This window comes from Zonotrichia albicollis, chromosome 10 (assembly GCF_047830755.1).
Source record: "Zonotrichia albicollis isolate bZonAlb1 chromosome 10, bZonAlb1.hap1, whole genome shotgun sequence".
NCBI lineage: Eukaryota > Metazoa > Chordata > Aves > Passeriformes > Passerellidae > Zonotrichia > Zonotrichia albicollis.
The window spans coordinates 36,394,988-36,414,718 of record NC_133828.1 but is presented as its reverse complement, the minus strand read 5'-3'; the positions used below and the strand labels follow the sequence as shown (position 1 = coordinate 36,414,718).

Here is a 19,731-nt window from a genome sequence, read left to right as displayed (position 1 = left end):
GAGAACTCTGCTTATCTGACTGTAGGGATATTGTGCAATACTTTTTGAATTTGCTTTTTAAAGGATAGTCAGAGAGCAGGAGGATCTTGATGTTGGTGAATTTGTATGGAAGGTTCTGAGTAATTTCCTGCAGCTGCTCCCAGGCATCCTTCTCTCTGTCTCTAAAAATGGTGGGAGCAGGGAAAATTTGTAAAAATGAGGTTTCTGGAAATAATTTACTATAACCATACCTGACCAGAGCAAAAAAGGGTGTCACAACATTTAAAATAGGAAACTGGCACAACTGCAAGTGAATTGTTGTGGTTGTGCTCCAAAGTTGCCTCAAGCATGGTGCTCAATCATTAGGCAAGTTATTAACCCCATAGATGTTTCAGATTCCATTTGGTAAACTGGGGATTTGGGTGCCTCAAAAGAGCACTAGCTCAGGTGTTTGATTGCATTTCATGAAATGCCTTAAGAGCTTTCAATGGAGTTAAGTTTGGGAGTGGAGTCTGTACTGGGATCAGTATTTATGTTGCAAAACTTCCTAAATTAAGTTCTGGTAAATAAAAATATTCTGTGTTGTGGACAGGTTGTTTCTTTTGTAGACTCTTCAAAACTTTGACTTGCTGTTGTTTGAGGATTTTTTAGCTTTTCTCTTGATTGCAGAGCTGCAGATCCCTGTACTCCTGGTAACCTTAACAGGAGCAGGACTGGAATGTGTTACATCTGTTTGCCTTCCCATCCATATCTGTTTTGTTTAGATGGTAATCTCTTTGGGAGAGCAGTGGTTCCTCACTAGGACATTCTACTGTGCCTAATCTGGCTTCTGCTCTTGCACAAAAGATAAACCTAATGAATTCTCACTTAAGGCATACACTGAAGGCAGACATGCAGACTGGACACGAGTTTCTCAACCTAAATCCAAGCCTGTTTCAAGTCAGACACAACTTATATTCTGACATTTTTATATTTTTACAATGCAATTCTATTACTGGAATGTGGGGGTTTTTTCCTCCCCAGTCCCTAAACTATTACTTAGTTTTCTTTTTTCCTGACCTTGCTTATTCTTTTCTTCTTCCCATCCGATTTAGAACAAGCACTGATAAAAATGAGCCCACTGAGATTTGCCTGAGAATTTTTAGCTTAATGACTCTGTGTTTCACACTATGTTGGAGGGTAGACACATCACTCACTTGCACACTGTCAGCATAATCTGGCAGCAGTTGGTTATGAACAGGTTTTTCTCTTACCTCCATCACTGTATTTTCCAGCAGGGCAATGCTGGTGGGTCAACACAAGAAGAATGTCAAGCCAGTTCATGTCTCATGACCTTATTCTTTCAGTTCATATTGGAAGCAGTGGCTTCACTGTAGATCATGTAAAAAGCATCCACAGAGTGTTTAAGCAGAGCAGATCTAGAATACCTGTGCTACAGGCCAGTTGAACAGGAGTTTGGAGCAGCTGGTGACTGGCAGCTGGTGATTTGTGCTTCCCCTTGACCACAGGTGTGCTTGTAGGCAGCCTGGTTTTGACAGCATGCCCAAACTATTGAAATAGTTATTTCCTATGTTACAATTCTATCATGACTGGTTCTTTTTACTACAACATGCAGAGCCCCAAGCCTTGATAAATGTTCAATAATTTGTGAAAACTATAGTTTCTTTCTGACACTGGAGTGCTGCAGTTCTCTTGTGCAACTGCTAAAGGGATGGAGGCTCAAACACTTTTTTACCTCAGGATACACAAATCTGAATTAAGTACTGATGTCTCTTCTTTTTCATGGATTTAATCTTGCAATAGGAACCTTCTTACGTGCCTTATACAGTGCTGTGTGTGCTTGAGGATGCTTAATAAATAATTCTTCATTGCTAGACATATATCAGCTAAGAAAACAGCAATCCGGGCATCATTTATTTTTTCTGATATGGTTCTTTAATGAAACCACAAATATTAGGGCAAATGTGGTTTTCCAGTTACTGGGCAATTATCATGATTTTTGAAAGTCTCCATGCAGCAGTTAATGGTTTTCTCTTTCATTCTTCACAGAAAATGCAGGCTCTCTGAAAGTTCTCTTTGGGACACCTGAGTTTGTGGCTCCAGAAGTTATAAACTATGAACCTATTGGATATGAAACAGATATGTGGAGTATAGGAGTTATCTGCTACATTTTGTGAGTACTTTTCTATTCTTCTTCCTTTAAATTCACAAATCCTGACAGTTGCTGAACATACAAAATTTTCATCAACTTCTGAAGTTTTCAGGCCTTTTTTATTCTAATTAGCAGCTCCATCATGTTTAATAAAACTTTGCTGCTCTCTGAAGGGTGCAGTTGGTAAACTGCAGAACTGGCAGTTCTGGAAATTCAACTATTTGATGTTGCATCTCTTACATCATAAATCAGCAGTGCTCCATCTCATTTAAAAAGACAATGTGACTGTTTTATTATTAACTTTGAATAATTTTTCCTTTCCAGATGTTAAAAGAATTATTTGAGGATGCACTAATAACCAATAATTTCCATTATTTATTCCATGAGAGAAAACTTTTGCAAAATTTTGGGGTCTCGTGGGACACACTGAAGTACCCCAGCATTGCCATATCTGTTCACAGTGCATTTTAATTTATTACCAAGCACAAGCCACTGTATAAGTACATTTTATAAGCAACATGGATTAAGCTCATTGCAACACTTTAGCAGATGGTTGGCTGCAGCTCTTGGTTACATATTTGAGTATTAGATTTGATTTTTATATATCATTTGATACAGCATATTTATATACATCAGTGAATCTAGAGAAATGTATATGGAAATAGTATCTCCATGCCTAGACCAGCAAGTGGTTTTCTTCCAGCAGTGATTTTACACATTCAATGCCATATAAACAAGTGAAAAGAGAAGGTTTGTTTGGAGCATGGTTCCTTCTCCCTTGTTCCAGCTTCAGTAGTAAGTCAGTGGCAAATCTGCTTTGCATTGGTTCTTTTAAAAGACTCCTCTCCATGCCTTTCCTCCTTTATTAAAGAGTGGTATCCTGTTCCTTGACCTGGCAATGCACAGTTGTTTGCCTCGCTTTTACTCAGTTGTCTCTACTCCTGCTTTTCTCATGAGCCTGCACTTGTTCAGGCTCTTCCCATTCCCAAACCAAGCAACACAATTTCCTTACTTGGCCTATGCAAAAGCGGCCACATCAACTCCCTCTTGCTCCCAGCAAAGCCTCGGGATATTTCTGTTATCTTCCATTTCAGATGCGAAGTGTACTCCACGCCTCAAGGTCGCTTCGCTCTGCCAGTTTATTTACAGGACCTCTATTTTCCATTCACTCCCAAGCACTTCTCTCTAGATCTGGAAAGCTGCTTTGGACGGTTCCGTGGCTGCAGTCAGGCAGCCCACCCAGGCAGCAGCGCGGGGACAGACGCCCGTGCCCCGGGACGGGAGCGGGCTGGGCGGGCGGCACCGGGAATCGCTCGGTGCTGGCGGCACCGGGAATCGCTCGGTGCGGACACCGGGAATCGCTCGGTGCGGACACCGGGAATCGCCCGGTGCTGCAGCGCCGCCTGCAGCCCGCCCAGCCCCGCCCGCATTTCGGGGAGCCGCTCGTCCTTCGGGGCCGCTCGGTGTTATTGATCAGAGCCCCTGGCGGGTTCCCGTGCGCTCCCGGTGTGAGCAGCGAGGCGCCCGCCGGGGCTGGCACCGAGCGCTCGGGGAATGCAGCCCGGGCTGCCGCTGCAGGGCGGCGCTGCTGGGGAGCAGCGGCATCCCCTGAGACAAAGCGAAGGGAACGGGGGAAAGGGGACCTGTCCTGCCAAAGACCTGTCTGCTTCTTCCCAGTGCCAAGCAGGGTGTTTGGATGCTGCACCGTTCAGCTGGTGAGGTTGGGTGGTGTTACACTCATTCGCCTGATTGGATATGCCCTGAGAAATATGTTATGAAATTACTTGTTTGGTGAGGTATATTTAAGATCATTCACCCGTCATGAGGGAAAAACTACATTACCCAAAAACAGTAAAGAATATTTCTTTTGATGCATCGCTATTGCCACCGTAATGATTAGCAGTGATAATCAGCTTTTGTCTTTCTTGCCATAAGAATAAAGTAATAGAAGTTAGGGAAGACCCATGAGTCATCACTTGGACTTTACCTCTCCACCCCAGACTATTCCCATTCTCTTAACTTTCTTACAGCCCAGCTATTTTCACAGACTGACAACTATGAGCCATTATCCAAAATGACCTATCACATCATCATTACAGAATGTAAATGAAAGTCAACGAGAACTGCATCTCTCTTTAGTTGCAGCTCTGCTTTCCCATTTTGATTTTAAGCTCAGAGCTACCAAATCTTGTGCCTGAAGTGCAAGACACACTCACTTGGTATCTGTCTCACACATCATCACTGTGCCCATCACCTGGGCATGTGCAACCCCTCTCCCCTGCCGTGGGAGTGGGGCCATGCAGGCAGAGGAGAGCACTGGATGTAAGGGCAGCTCTGCTAGAGGCAGCTGATGGCCCAGAGCTGCTGTGCCCACCCTCTGTCCCAAGGGAACAGCAGGGAGCACACACAGCATCACTTGACAAAACACCTGCCTGGAAAGTGACTGTGTTTCCATGATGTGCTGCACAACAATGAACACAAACTGGCTTTAGCAGAGAGCTGCTAAAGTGATCTCTGTGAGTGAAGGGTCTTCCCTGCAGAGGAATAAATGGTTGGGTTGTAATCTAAAGTAGGAAGGTGCAGGGTGACAGCAGTCCTCCAAAACCCTGCAGCAAAACCTCCCCCCAGCCCTCTGCTATGCAGATGTAAGTACAGATACTGCACTCCCTGCTGGGATACTGCATCTGTCTTCCTTATGGCAAGACTGATTTTATTCCATCCTACAGTTCATAGGTTCCCTTTCCACATTTCTAAAGTACATATTAAATCCTTTTTATCTTCCTGGATAACTTATTCAGTCCTGTCTCTTCATCTGTCTTTATTCTTCCTTAAATTTCCGTTTGTATTCTCTACCTCATTTTTTTTATCTTCCACTTTTATCTTGTACTCTGTCCTGTTCTGCATCACAGTGCTGTTCCACATACTTATGTTGATCTATTGCCTTTGAAATAACAGGCCACAAATATTATAGCTCATGTATATCATCTCCATTTATGTCTATTTCAATGTTTCTTTCTGCATTTACAATAATCTGTATCTAATGAAGGTTAAACCTCCTGAATTCTTTCCAGCTCTTTCTGTTCCATTTTTTCTTCTGGGCATTGCTGAATTTACATGTTTTTTCTATTTCTAGTTTTTTTTTTTTTTTTTCTGATGATCAATTTGGATAAACATTGTTCTGAATATTTAGTAATCTGAAACAATTTCTAGTTTTTGTTTCAAACCAATTTTCAGTCTAAGGTTTCAGCGCTGCATGGGTGTACATTGAATGTGGGGGTTGACCTTTTCCTTCTGGCACCAAAGGATCCAAGTAGTTTCAGGGAGGAATTGTCTGTGGCTGATTCAAACCCCTGCTTGTGTTCCAATGAGTCTCCTTGCTTTATCAGTGCCAAGCTGTGTTTATCTTTTCAGCATAGTGGATTTCTGTCAATTAATATTTTTTAATATACTTTATCTTAGGCTGTGTTTTAATATCACATTTGATCTTGCTGCATACTCTTTCCCTTCAGCCCCTTCCTAACAGCACACACCCTGATTCTTCAAACATTCTCTTTCCCTTTTATCCATTGTGTCGTTCATCACTGCTCTTCCCCCTCCCTTGTTTGGCAGTTTGGGTTGGTTGAAAGATCTTTCAGCATCGTTTGTCTTTTGGGTGTGTGGCTTGGAACCTGGATAAAGCAAGGCTGACACTCAGCTCTATGTAATGTTAAAAATTTACACCTCTTTATATTAAAGATGGGAGGGCACTCCTTGTTCTTTCCTTAAACCAAGTTAGGAAGGCTTTAATGTCAGACTGTACCGCTCAAAAGAAAATGTTTTATTTTGTTCAGTGGCACTGGCAAACTGTGGTTCCTCATTAATCCACTGGGCATGTAAAACAAGGAGGAGAACAGCAATAACACCCTGGCTTCAGCAATGAGCTGTCTTCCTTTACATGGGCTCAGTGGTCTGCTTCTTCCAGGGAGGACCAGAGTGGGCTAAGTGTCCCATGGATCAGTCCCTGACAAAATATCTTCAGACTATTTTTTTGCTGTAGTTCACTTGAAAAAGAATTAATTCTCTACATGATCTCCAGGGTGCAGGTGTCATCCTCCCATGCTTATCTGACATGCCCTGCACAGGTTTATCAGAAGTGCCAGCAGTCCCAGTTGGAGCTGAAAGCGATGCTTGCAGAGGAATGCTCACAGTCTGACCCTTTAGACAAGCAGCAAAGCCATCTTCCCTGGATTAATGGGAGTCTTAATGCAAAGATTTCCAGTTGAAATGCCATGGTGTTACATAGGCAATGGAATCTGCATCCACATTGGACCCTTTTCATCGTAATGTTTCTAAGTCTGCACTCACAGCTTTGTTAGGATAGACCAATAAATGTTAAGGAACTCCTAGAGGATAAAATATATTTCTTCTTTATTTAGAAGTGGAAACTGTGAAAGACTTTCTAAACAAAAGGTTCTTAACATGCCAGGAAGATGCCTGGTAAAGTAACTGGAAAAATGTTTTCAGTAAACAGCCTGCTGCTTGTCTAAGAGTAACTTCGCAGTGTAAGCTCAGAGTTAATTTTCTGGAGCAGTAGCTCATCTTTATCACTTCAGCATTCCAAAAAGAAATTGTTTCCATTATCTGTCAAAAGAGTTGCTGGACCATTATTACTTTAAATGGCTATTAAGAAATGAACAGCCGAGACTTCGGTCAGTGAAATCTGTGCTAGAGATAAAAATTGCTGGCTATAATCTACAGTAGTTCCTGGATTTTGTTTTCTGACTAGACAAGGATCTAGTTTTCCTTAGAAGTACTTCCACAACAAGCAACTGATTCACAGTGCAAAACTGTAGTAGAGAGAGAAAATTATTTTAGCTTTGTAAATCTGCAACAGCACATTCAGAAATATGAAAATAGGTTCATTGAAATATGAAAATAGGTTCATTGAAATGTTTGAATGGGCACTGTTACACTGGTGTTCAGAAATGACAAAGTGAGTGGAGGCTTAACTGAGATCCACCTGGTAATTTAACAAATGCAAGGGATAGAGCAATCCTACCAAAGCAGTTAAAATTTTATCAGATAATTCTGTAGTACAGTTCTAAAATATTTTTTAAAAGTACACAAAAACAAAAACAACAACCAAAGAATTTTTTTCCTTCTCAAATCTTCTCACCCTTAATTCATCCTCACCCTTCAAAAGCTGTGTGGGACATGCAGCACAAGTGCTGCCTCTTACAGCCCCACAGAGCAGTGGTGTTTCTACATGAAGCAATGCCCCTGTACCTAAAGCAGATTTTTTAGTATGCATAAGATCTCTCACTGCTGCAGCTTTAACCTCTGGAAATAGGCCAAAATCTTGTCCAATGTGGTGCAAGAGCTGCACAGCACTATTTGTGGTAATACTGTGCAGAGGTCACCTCTGGCATTCTTCGATCAAGTATTGAAGGGAAATGCAATTTTTATTGCTTCGGCTGCCCAAGCATGGGCACGGAGCTTAACTGGATGAAGAGAAAATGTACATCCCCTCTTTTGACAATGAGCTAAAGGAATACTTCACAGACCTGTCATTGTATGAGCTGCTGGCTTGGCTGAGACTGTTGTTCTTACCACAAGGTAAAAACGAGACAAACCAGCAGTTGGTGTGTGGAACCCAAAATCAGAACTGTGGTCTGTAGAGATTTATCACCAGTTAAAACACGATGGAGAAGACTGACATTGTCATAACTGACAAATGTTCAGATGTTGGAGAGGAGGTGGGTTTAAGGCCCTGCAGCAATGCTCTGTGACTCCAGGACAGAGATTCCCGTGGGGGCTGCAGGGGGTGCGGGCAGAGCAGAGCCCGCGCTGCCCACAGCTGTGCCAGCTCTGCAGTGCTCTCCTGCCCGGCACAAACCTTCTCTCCTCCTGTAAAGCAAGCATCAAACACAGGAACAGTCGTGCAAAAAGGCTTTGTGGAGGCATTTCTAGTACGTTCAACTTTCAGCTTTTGGTAACCTGTGCCTGTTATATCTTCATAAATGGGTTTATGCCACCTTAGCCATTTACAAAGTCAGGATTCACTGCTGCATTCGAGTGCACCACATATAATGGAAAGTAAGACAGCAAATACATTCTGTTCTGATTTACCTTGTTCTGCCTGAGAATAAACAAACCTTTTATCTTCAGCTCATGTATTATTACTAAGAAGCTTCTGAAGTACACACATAAGATTCTAGAGTCTGCTGTACTGCACACAACTTCCAGAAATGGTAAAAGATTTAGTGTCTGCTCTGTGTGAGACTTCAAAGACTGTGTGTTTCTGCTCTGCTTATAAAATAAAATACTTAGAAACAAATCAGATTTTGAATGTAAGAAGAGCCTAAAAAGAAGCAAAATAACTTTGAAGGAGATCATTCTGTTATTAATCTCATTTTATTTGACCCCAATCTTTTTTAAGCAGTCTGTTCTGTGATATTCTCTGGCACCATGATATTTATATAGTATTACTTCCATGTAGTGTTTTCAAAACCCTAATAAGTTACAGTTATTTTTCTATATTTAAAAGAACGGAGTAGTACTGGTTAACACAATTGTGCAGAGAAATCAAATAAAGTCTGCAAAAATTCATGAAGAATAGGTTATTCTGTAAATTGCATGCCAGGAGGACCTGGAAAAGTGAATAACTTGTAGCTCTAGGGAATAAGCAACCTTTCACCTTTAAGTTTTTACTGAAAGCGTGATATATACAGGCATCAAAAATATCCAGATGCACAGTGTAATAAAGGATAATGCTTGACTGGAAAAAGAGACTGCAAAAATGACACCATGATGTTCTGTAATTGCCTTTCACTGGCAATTTATCAGTTATATTGTATAAAAAGCCTTGGAAGCTCAACTTAGGTTATAGGAGAGCATTATTTCTATTTCACGCATCATCGTGACTGATGGAGAACATAAAGACCAAATTGCTTGTGCATGCATCTGCATAACTCCGCAGCCTGCAGTGATGCAGCATTGCTTTATCTGTCTGTATAAGTCAGGGTGGGTTTGTTTACAAAATAGCCTTGTGGATTTCATTATTTCATTATGCATCTTTCTTCTTGGGTCTTTTTGCAGGAGTAAATGAAATAAAATGTACAAAAACCCCCTTGGTTTGACAGTAAATGCAGCAAAATCACCCTGAAATTAGATGATCTCCAGAATCCCTTCCAACCCTAACAATTCTGTGATTCTGAGGAAATGTCAGGGGGGAAAAAATATATTCCACCGAATTTGGTGTGAAAAATCCAGTATTAGTTATGCAGAACTAGACAAGCCATTTACCAAACTACTTTGCTCCAATTTTACCTATTTCTAATTCTCTTCAAAAATGTCTTGGGAAAAGAGAAGGAATCAAGAAAAATGTACCTTTCTGTCCTTCCCATAGGACTATCTGTAGTTAGTTTTGAGTCCTTTTAAATTTAACTTAGTTTTTAAAGCAAGCTTTTATTTGTAAAGAAGTGCAGAGCATGGGAGATGTCACACACGATTTAAACTCGCTCGCTCCTCCGGTAATTTGCAAATTGACGCGGTTTGTTCTGTGTCTGTGTCTGCTCCGTCCCCAGGGTCAGCGGACTCTCTCCTTTCATGGGAGACAACGACAACGAAACCCTTGCCAATGTCACCTCAGCAACGTGGGACTTCGATGATGAGGCTTTCGATGAAATCTCTGACGATGCCAAGGACTTTATCAGCAACCTACTGAAGAAAGACATGAAGTAAAGGCTGGATTTACGTGCTGCACTTTGTGTGTTTGCATTGAGCCGGAGTTGCCTCTCGTGTTTCCCCGCTGTGCATCTCCCCAGGGCCGCAGCACCTCTGGCCATACTTTATAAGGAGCTGTGCGTGCCCGTGTGCAGCTCTGGATTTCACTCGCAGGGTGCAGGGGCTGAATGGAGCTTCGGAGCTCTTTGTGCTCTTCCCTCCCCTCAGGCGAGGTGCACCCGGGGCTTTTGTGTGGCCACTCTGATCCCCTCTCTTTCGTGACAAACATTCCTGCGTGACACGTTCTGTCTTGTCTGAATGGGTTGCAGTTCTGCCTTGTGTCGCTTTTAAGTGTGGTACCTCTGAGTAGGCAGCTTCCCTATAAATGTAGTAATTGGGCAAGGGAAAAAAAAATCAGAGTTGGAAACTCTGTTTGCAGAATGATCTAATGAAAGGAAACATACTTCTTCCAATGAATTTGCAAGTGGATCGATGGAGAACAGAGGGTTATTTACATGTGCACCCTGAGCAAAGTGAAGAATAGGTGGTGAGAGATTTGGACATTTCTGTTCTGAGATGTTCAGGAGGCTGTTAAGTGCTGGGATGAGGGAATCTCTGTAAGTGAAGGAAAAGGAGGTCTGGGACAGGGTTCTGGCAGCAAGAAGCAGCTGAATCACTGCCATTGTGGCTCTGCTGTATGTGTTCCTTGCCTAAAACAAATGGCTTTTCCTGCTTTGTTTTATAATGTTTTATTAACACTTAAAAATGCACAGTTTTCTCTCAAAAAGATCTACAGAAATTGTGAAAGTGAGTTTAAGAAGTTAGAATGGCTGGGAAAGCAAAACCATGTGATCTTTGTTGCTAAATTTAGGAAACACAAAAATCAGCTCCCAGAAAAGAGAAAAAAAAATGTTACCATAGGTAGGTTCCTCTCTCGTTATTGACAACACTGACTGGTCTTTTTATACAAAAACAGGAGTCGCTTAAATTGTACTCAATGTCTTCAGCATCCCTGGCTGCAAAAAGACACCAAAAACATGGAAGCAAAAAAACTTTCCAAAGATAGGATGAAGAAATATATGGCCAGAAGAAAATGGCAGGTAATGAAGAGGACGTGGAATTGGGCTGGATATCCTAACAAGCCTCTTTATTTTTAATGTTTATGATTCTGGGGAACACATCACATCAGGGGGTTCCTGCTGCTGTGGAAGCTGCAGTGTGGCCAGGGTGGGAATGCAGGACAGCAGGTCTGGTTCCTGCAGCTGGGCAGCAGGAGGGTGCACAGCTGCACATGGATTACCCAGGATGATCCCATTTCAGGCTGCTGAAAGGCAGGAGCTCAGGTATAGTTTTTTCTACTCTTCTGGGGTTCTCTCTCTTTTCCCATGCCACTGAGAGCTGGAGGATTGTGTAATTCTTAACAAACCTGAACAGCACAGGTAAAACTTGCCTGCCTGGCCTTCCTAAAGGTACCTTAATTCATGGCAGTTTAATTCTACTAAGCCAAGAGTTCAGTCTTGTTGGAACCTCCCCAGCTTCCCATGCATTCAATCAGACTGGTTTTCTGCAACATATTTAGTCTCCCTATCTTCTTTTTTCCTACTGCTGGAACTGGAGTAGCAGGTACATCTGTGCCATGCTACAGGAATTGCTGTGTGAAATCCTGGGTCCTTTTGAGTAGCCTATGAAATACTAACTTGTGTAGGTCTACCTTATACTCCCTCTTACATTCTACTCCTTTCTCGAAGCTCAAGCAATACAAGTGTCTGTACTACAGCCCTCATAGTTTGAGCATATTTTAGTAGCCTGGTGGTTGATCCTGGGTCCTGTCAGAGGTCTGCTCCCATCATGCAGATGGTGCTTTCTCATTCATTTCCTATCAGCTCGTTATCCATGTTGGATGAAATTCAGCCCAGCCCAGCCCAGCAGGCAGTGGAGAGAGGCGTTCCCCACCAGAGTTCAGTCCCAGTTACACAGGACAGGGCTTCTCTGCTGGCCCTCCTCTTGCACAGTGCTTTTTATCCTCAGCTAACAGAGACATTCATTTAGGTATGAGTTCATCAGGGGAAGTTTATATCTGCAACTAAATTTGGTAATTCAGTCCAGCCTGCTCTGTCTCTCCTAGAACAACTGAGCTATATATAAGCAGTTTGTCCACCAATTCCAGTGAGGTTTGCAGAGATCCCAGATAATTTGTCCGAAGCACGATTGTTGCAGAAAATCACATGCCTGTTGGACTGGATTGATCAGAAGCCTTTTCTGTTATGTCTTAGAAAACAGGCCATGCTGTCAGAGCAATAGGAAGACTGTCATCCATGGCAATGATTTCTGGTATGAGTGGGAGGAAGGCCTCTGGGAGCTCACCTACAAGCCCTATAAATGCTGACAAAGCAGAGAATGAAGGTAAGGATTTTTTTCTGTCTCATATTTTCACCTGTCTCTGAATCAATCCTACTAAAACTTTTAGCAAATTGCTAGAGACCAATTTAGTTGGATATTACTGTGCTTTCTCTCTCTCTCTCTTATCTTCCTATTTTTTAAAGAAATCTGTCAAAAATTCACTGTTCTTATATTGTCCTGCTACTCAAAATGTCACAGTATAAGCCCAGGCAGTAAACTCTTTTCTTTTTAAAGCCAAAGAATTAAGGCAGATTTGTCAGCTGCACTTTCTCTGGGTTTGGGAATGCATGTTTATACAAAGATGACAGTGATGTATTGCCTTCTCATGGAAGCAAGCAAGCAATGAAGTATTAACACTTGCTGTAACCATGGCACACACCCTGCACTAACCATGCTCCTCAGACAGGGCATTTAAGGAAATGTCTGTGTTACTCCCATAGGTCCCCAGATGAAATGTGAATTAGTGGTGTGTAACAGTCAGATGTTACAGTTCAGCAGTGCAAATGTTTGACACTGATGAAAATCAAGCAATTTTGACAAATCCACATAGACTGTGGGCCTGATACAAGTGGGGCTCGTTTATCCCTCTGCCTAGCAAAAGTCCAGCTTTGGTTAGAAACAAATTCAAGGGAAAAACACTGAGGATTTGTAGCATTGGCCTTGAACATCCTTTTTTTTTCTATTTATGGCCTGAATCCTTTTCCAGCTGCAAAAGATTGGCACAAAGCTAAGCAGCCAATGTCCCTGCTGTCCCATTAGTCTGACAGAATTAAGTGAAATAAAAGGTGCTTTCATTACCATCTGGTAATTAAAAACTAAAATACATCTTTTGAAAATATGCCCTGTAATATTGTTCACTACCTCTTTGCTCTCCTCCAGATGCTTTCCTCGAAGAAGCTGAAGACAGGCCCCATGTAAAGCCATATTTTACTAAAAAAATCCTTGACTTGGAAGTTGTGGAAGGAAGTGCTGCTAGATTTGACTGCAAAATTGAAGGTACTTTGAATAAGCATGTCTATTTCTTTCTCTCCTTCCTTGTCAACTTTCTGCACTGGGTAATTGTTGTACTTTTTCAATTTTTAATTCTGTATTATTGTTGAGTTGGTGCCATTTCACTTTACCAGTATCTGCACAAATGTGTTGCAATCACAGAAATTATTTGGAGCTTGTTCTGTACTTGCCTTAGAACAGAAGTCTCCAGGAGTCCACGTGTGAATCACTAATTAAGAATAGCAAGTGAGAACTAGAATTTGATTTTTGAGGGAACAGTAGGAGCAAGATGCAAAGTAGAAGCATAAATTCCAATAGTATACTCAGAGAGTGCCAGTCAGACACCAAGAATTAGTAGGAGGTCAGTTGTCTGAAAGGGCAGACTAGATCAGGCCACCTCAAGATAACTTTAAACCATATATACATTTCATTAAAGGCAAAAAAGTCCCTAACTGCATATGCATAAGAAGTAAAGATAGTATTTTTGTGCTGGTCACATAAATCACATCTAGAAAATACTGTTCTGTTGCGTGGGGGTTTCTAACTTATGAGTTCAGGAAAGAAACCTCAGACTGGAATATGCAAAGTATAATGAGAAGACATATAAGGAGTGTGAGCATGATCAGCCCAAGAGTCTGAAGGCCAAGAGCAGTGGCACTTCTGCAATGAGATTGAACCTTGTGTATCTCAGCTGTGGACGGAAACTAGAAATTCAGAAAGAAGAGCTGTGAAAACAAAATGGGTGGGGTCAGTACCATCCTGCATGCGTACAAGTAAATTTATAATCTTAAAATAAGGAAATCAGAAACAGCCTCATCGACTTTCTGCTTGTTCCTCTGCTCTCAATCTTTCCCTTACTGGGTTTCCTATCACACAGTGGAGATGTGAGGGTGGATTATTATTGCTGATGGGTGCTCAGTGTGGTGGGTACGTGCACAAGTACTGCATGGAATAAAACAGATGGATGTACCACGGCTCATGTTCCAAACTGTGCAGTGTATTGCTGCAATGTTCACTCTGCTTTAGGGATTCCTGCACTTCATTTCTGCTCAGTGGGGAGTTATTCTCCCCTGGGACTTATCCTCCCCTCCCAGTCCAGAACTTGGCTGAGATCACAAACCTTCAATTTGTTACAGCAGCCAAGAGTACTGTATAAGGGATTGTTCTGCAGCAGGCGTTGTACAGCCTGCTCCGAGGCTTAGCAGAGCCATTTGCTTCACAAAGGGCTCTGAAACTCCTGTTGAGATGCACAATCAAAATGCTTTTCTTAGACTTCCTCACTTACCCTAACAAATACAGAAAAAGGGAGTGCAGTGTTCAGGACAGGCTGGATTTTAAGGAGCAGATTAAGAAGAGGAAGATTCAGAATAAGCATAGCAAAGCAACATGAGAAAGGTATTAAATTGTAAACCCAAACCAGTTTACCCTTGAAATTCTAAATCTCAGCGTTGGGAGCTGTTGTCTCTGGAGAAACTGCAGTGTAACGTGAGCCTCAGATGCACTGTCAGGAGTTCCCTGCTGGCTGATGGCTACAGCACACAAAACACTGTCTGCAGCCACTGCTCAGGGACTGGAAGGAGGAATCCGGCGAGTACCGCAGTGCTCACAAGAAGTTTTTGCTATTTGTAAAAAAACAGTTTCAGGTAAATGTGAAGTAAAAAAGCCTCACATCATCTACATTTATTTTCCATAGAAGTCAATGAAATATTTGTCTATCAACACATAGGCACGTCCCCACATGGGAATTAGAGCACAAGGCAATTAGTGCTGAGTTAATGCTCGTTCATTGCAGTGCTGTTCTCTCTCTGCTCTCGCAGGCTATCCCGACCCTGAGGTGATGTGGTTCAAGGACGATCAGCCTGTCAAGGAGTCCCGTCACTTCCAGATAGATTACGACGAGGAAGGGAACTGTTCTTTGACTATTTCTGAAGTGTGTGGGGACGATGATGCCAAATACACCTGCAAAGCTGTTAACAGCCTTGGGGAAGCCACGTGCACCGCAGAGCTCCTTGTGGAAACAATGGCAGAAGGAGAGGGAGAAGGAGAAGAAGGTGAAGAGGAGGAAGAATGAAACAAGGCTAAAATAAAATATATTTAAAGACTCTCCTTATAAGGCTCAGAAAACCAAGTTATCAAAAGCACCTTGTGTGAAACGTAGGTCTTTGGGGGGTTGTTTTTTCAGCATGATCAGTTGATACCTGTTAGCTTTATGTATGGGCATTATTTCCAACCAGCAGGCTTTTTAAGTTGCTAGCATGATTGGATTGACTTTAAGCAAGCCATCAACTAAGTTGCCCAAGCTACTTTTAAAATCACATGTATGGAAACTAAGTTATATTCTGAACATCTTAAAGAAAAATACTCTATTTACTGAGCTCATTGCTCTTTGCCATCACTTTTCTCAGCCAAAACCGCAGCTAAGTTGGCTCCTCAAGATCTACTTTAAAGGAATTGTTGGCCAGACATGCAGTGAATCTCTCCAGTCCTGAGGAATAGGCTGAGCTGCATCTTCTCTAAGGGAAGGTTTGACACAGCCAGCATTGCAATTTGTATGTTGGCACGGTTCATTTCTTGTTTCCTTTAAGCAGAGTCTCACAGACCAAACTTCAAACATTTTCACTGCCTCTGACAGTGAGCTGTTAGTGCCCTTGTATTTCTGGCAAGCATTAAACATCCAGGTGGCTTCCTGAGATACTCCTGATCTTGCTTTTAGCCAGCTGATCCCACTTTGTCATCTTTCCCTTATGGAGCCTGTCACTTCAGTGCAGTTGCAGCTGCCTACTTAAGAAACAGACTGAAAACACAAAGACTGAGAATATTTTCTGTGTTTCTGGTCAGTCTGATAAAGACTTACGATTCATATATATGCTGCTGTGAAAAAACAGGTTATTGCACAATCAGTGATTTCTCTGTGCATGTCTGTGAATGGAATCCCAGGTTAGTTAAAGTTTTACTTGCATTTATTTGGCAATTGCAAAACAGATTTCAACTGATGATAAGCTGGAAACTCCCACAGATTTTTTGAGTAGCCAAAAAGATAGTAGCCTGGATTACAAACTCCTCTATTCTTAGCAATTTCCAAAGAATCTTAACCTATATAGGACCTATTTCTACCTTATGAGCGTGACTGTCTTGTTTTTGTCTTGAACCTGCACCAGTAAGGCTGTTGCGTTTTTTAAAAACGCAGAAAAAACAAAAAAAATCCAAACCCCATTTTTTTCTCAGAAATGGTTAACGCACTCAGACTTAGTAACTTTGCTTTCCTTTCACAGTATTGGCACTTCTTAATTTTTTTTTGCTGTTCAGAGGTAATATCAGAGGCTGCAAGGTGATTATGCATAATCCAAAACCAGTGTGTCTTATATCTATGTATCATTCCAAAAGTGATTTTTTTCTTTTCCACTTTTTGTGTGCAAAGTGCAACCATTTGCATTTCAAAGGTTACCTCTTTAAAAAAAAAAGACATTACCTTAAATCCTCACCATTAAGTAGTCAGTGTACTTTAATACAGGTGTGTACATTACCAACCTTAGGTTGTTTGATATTACCTAGTTGTGTATGTTTCATATGATTTGCTCTTCTGCATTCAAAGCTCAGCTAATGTGGGTGACACGACGGTTTGTAACTGCTTTACTCTTTGTTGCTAAGTTCAGATTGCCAGCATGTCCTTCTTTTCAATTGATAAAAACCTCTTGTTATACTAAACACAGTATTGCCACAACTCCTTATACAGAAAGGTTTTGAATCTGATTTAGAGCATACAGAGCTTTCCTCACTTTTTTTTTTTTTTTTAATGTTTTAGGCAGCGGGGTGTATTTTATACCTTAATAAAAATATGCTAATGTTCTCCCTGTTTGTTAAACCATCAGAATTGCAAAGATGAGACTGCTACGGCTGTAGTTACTCACGGTTCCTAAATAAATACTACCACAAAGCACACTCCTCGTATGCTCTATTGCAGCGTCACCGCGTCCACCTTGGCCAGGCCTCTCCTCAGGTGGCCACAGCGGAGCCTCCCCGATGTCTGTGGTGCTGCTGCCCTTCTCCTGCCCTGGCTGGGGCTGAGTGGAGGCTGCTCTGCCCCAGCGCCATCAGCTGCAGCCTGGGGCTGGCACTCGGGGCCTCGCGCTCTGCAACGTCCCCAGTGTCACCACAGGCCTCCGTGGGAACGTGGATGGGGCTCCAGGGTGGCTCTGGGCTTGTTTCACAGTTGGGAACTCCCATATGGTGGGGAAACATAGAGTTCTGGAAGACTGTGGGAGGAAGAGAAAAAAAATCAGGGAAGACTCAATGTAGATACTGACTTACACCAGTGTTTCTAAAAACTGTAAAACAGATTAGCACAAATCTGCTTGTGCTGCCTTTATTCAGACTTCTGCTGTCATGCAGCCCACATCACCATAGGCCATGCAGGACCACACAGACTCTCCTTAAAGCAAAGACTGTGCGAACACCCTGCTTGTAGCAACATGCTTCTTGAGCAAATCCTCAGCCCTTCCAAGAGCCATCTTAGCAGGTGTGCCCCACTGTCTCATGACTGTTCTGGCTTTGTTCAGTGACTGTACCCGGCTCTGTTCAGTGACTGCTGGTGTCCTACTGCAGGGAGGCACCTGCCTGAAGCAGGAAAAGCTCTGGCTCTGCTGGGCTGCCCTGTGGGCACAGCAAGGTCTGTGGGTGCACTGTGTACCAAAGCCCACAGACCCAGAATTGCTGTTCCTGCACAGATCTTCCCTTCCCTCTCCTCCTCCACTACTCCTTTTGTGTTCCACAGGCTATAACCTGCCTATTTTTCTTTTGCCCCAAGGATATTCCGAGGGGTTTACCATCTCCCTCTAGCTTCCTATTAACATCCATTCTATTCTGCAGGAAACAATGACCTCCACTTCCAAAATTATGTGATGTGCATCTGATTCAGCTCTGAGCAATTGACTGCAAGCTGTATTTGACCTTGAATTTTTTGCTTTGTTTGATGAATAGAATTCTATTTCCACTGAAGAAAGATATTTTATGTACTTGAAACCTTGTCTCATTTTGCCAGCCATGTTTAATAAAAGGCATTACCTCTTTCTATAAACTTTCCCTTACTTGTATAATGTTTGCAGAAGTAGAGTCTTGGGGTGTCATAGGGCTGAAACCCCAATAGCAGAGGTTATGCAAGACACAGGAACTGCCAGAGATGGGCCACTTAATTCTCCTTGTATTTCTTTTGTATAACATTCAGTACTCTCAGGAGACAATGGAGAATTTGGGGCTGGCTGCTGTTTTTCACTACTTGTGTTTCTGGATTTGCAGAAACTTTATTTACTTAAAGACCAAACTGTCCAACCTCCCAAGCATCCTGTGCACATTTCTGCTTGATGAGGAGACCTTTGCTAATTGCATGCGTGGCATGCAGTCACTGGGTCCCCATTTCCCTGTGCTGACAAGGAAAGCAGCACTGGACTGCAAAGCCCTCTCCTCTGCAGTGACTGTCAGACTTAGCAAACAGAGGCCTTTTTTTTCTTTACTTGCATACATGAATAATGAATGATTTGTTTTTCTAAAATTTGTTACATTTATTGAAATATTGCACCAAAGCATAGCTGTTTGAAAATTGAGTTCTCATAAATCATCTTGCCTTTTGAGCCCTATTGTCTGCAAGAGATATGCACATGAATTTATAAGCCACAAAAATACTCAGATGGAAGCAGAATTTTCTGAGATGGGGAGTGAGGCTTATGCTGTTATTCTGCACTGCTCATAAAGGGACTGTACCACGACATGCATGGGAAATAAACTGAGAAATGTTTATGGGAATGGGGAAGTAACTCCATAACGTGCTTACAATTTCTGTAGGGGAGAAAAAAATAAAAATTCTTCTGTTGTGGCTGTTCAGAAAGGCAGATCTGTTTGTTGCTGGGAAAGTAATGCTTTCCATGCTTTTGCTCTTGTAGGGAGCTTTAGCAGGAAATGAGTTACAACTTCTCATTCACACAGCATCACAGCATTGTAGGGTGGGAAGAGGCTCTGGAGATTATCCAGTCCAATCCCCTGCCCAGGCAGGGTCACCAGAGCAGGCGACACAGGGACGTGTCTGGCTGGGTTTGGAATGTCTCCAGAGAGGGAAACTCCAGGACTGCGCTGGGCAGCCTGTTCCAGTGCTCTGCCACCCTCACTGTAAAGCAGCTTTTCCTCAAGTTGAGGCGAAACCTCTTGTGTGAGTTTATGGCCATTGGTCCCTGTTCTGTGGCTGGGCACACTGAAAAGCTTGGCAGCATCCTCTTGGCACCTGCCTTTGAGATGTTTGTATGTATTAATGGAGATCGCCTCTCCTCTGAATTACATTATAAAACCGATGAAAACCTACGATATATTCCAGAAATAAGGCCGTTAACGTCTCTAGGGACACGGCACACCTATTTCTGCCAGCAGAGGGGCGTTTAGAACCAGCCCTGAAAACCGAGCGCTCAGGGCGCTGATCCCCGGCCGGGCCCCGCTGCCTGCACCGCGGTACCGCGGCCGCTCCC

General features: G+C 42.5%; 1 protein-coding gene across 6 annotated transcripts in view; it reads left to right on the top strand.

Annotated features, from left to right (window-relative positions):
• The window catches only part of MYLK (myosin light chain kinase), a 197,022-nt gene extending 179,858 nt beyond the window's left edge, over positions 1-17,164 (top strand). For 5 of the 6 annotated variants that reach the window (XM_014265771.3, XM_014265772.3, XM_074548806.1 and 2 more), the window contains 6 exons: positions 2,029-2,152; positions 9,697-9,849; positions 10,812-10,935; positions 12,109-12,238; positions 13,115-13,231; positions 15,043-17,164. In XM_014265771.3, coding sequence (XP_014121246.2) covers positions 2,029-2,152; positions 9,697-9,849; positions 10,812-10,935; positions 12,109-12,238; positions 13,115-13,231; positions 15,043-15,296 — 902 coding nt within the window. In that variant the 3' untranslated portion in view covers positions 15,297-17,164. Of the gene's footprint in view, positions 1-2,028; positions 2,153-9,696; positions 9,850-10,811; positions 10,936-11,809; positions 11,885-12,108; positions 12,239-13,114; positions 13,232-15,042 lie in introns of those variants that run through there. The other variant, XM_074548808.1, reaches the window with a different exon arrangement.
• The last annotated feature ends 2,567 nt before the right edge of the window (positions 17,165-19,731 follow it).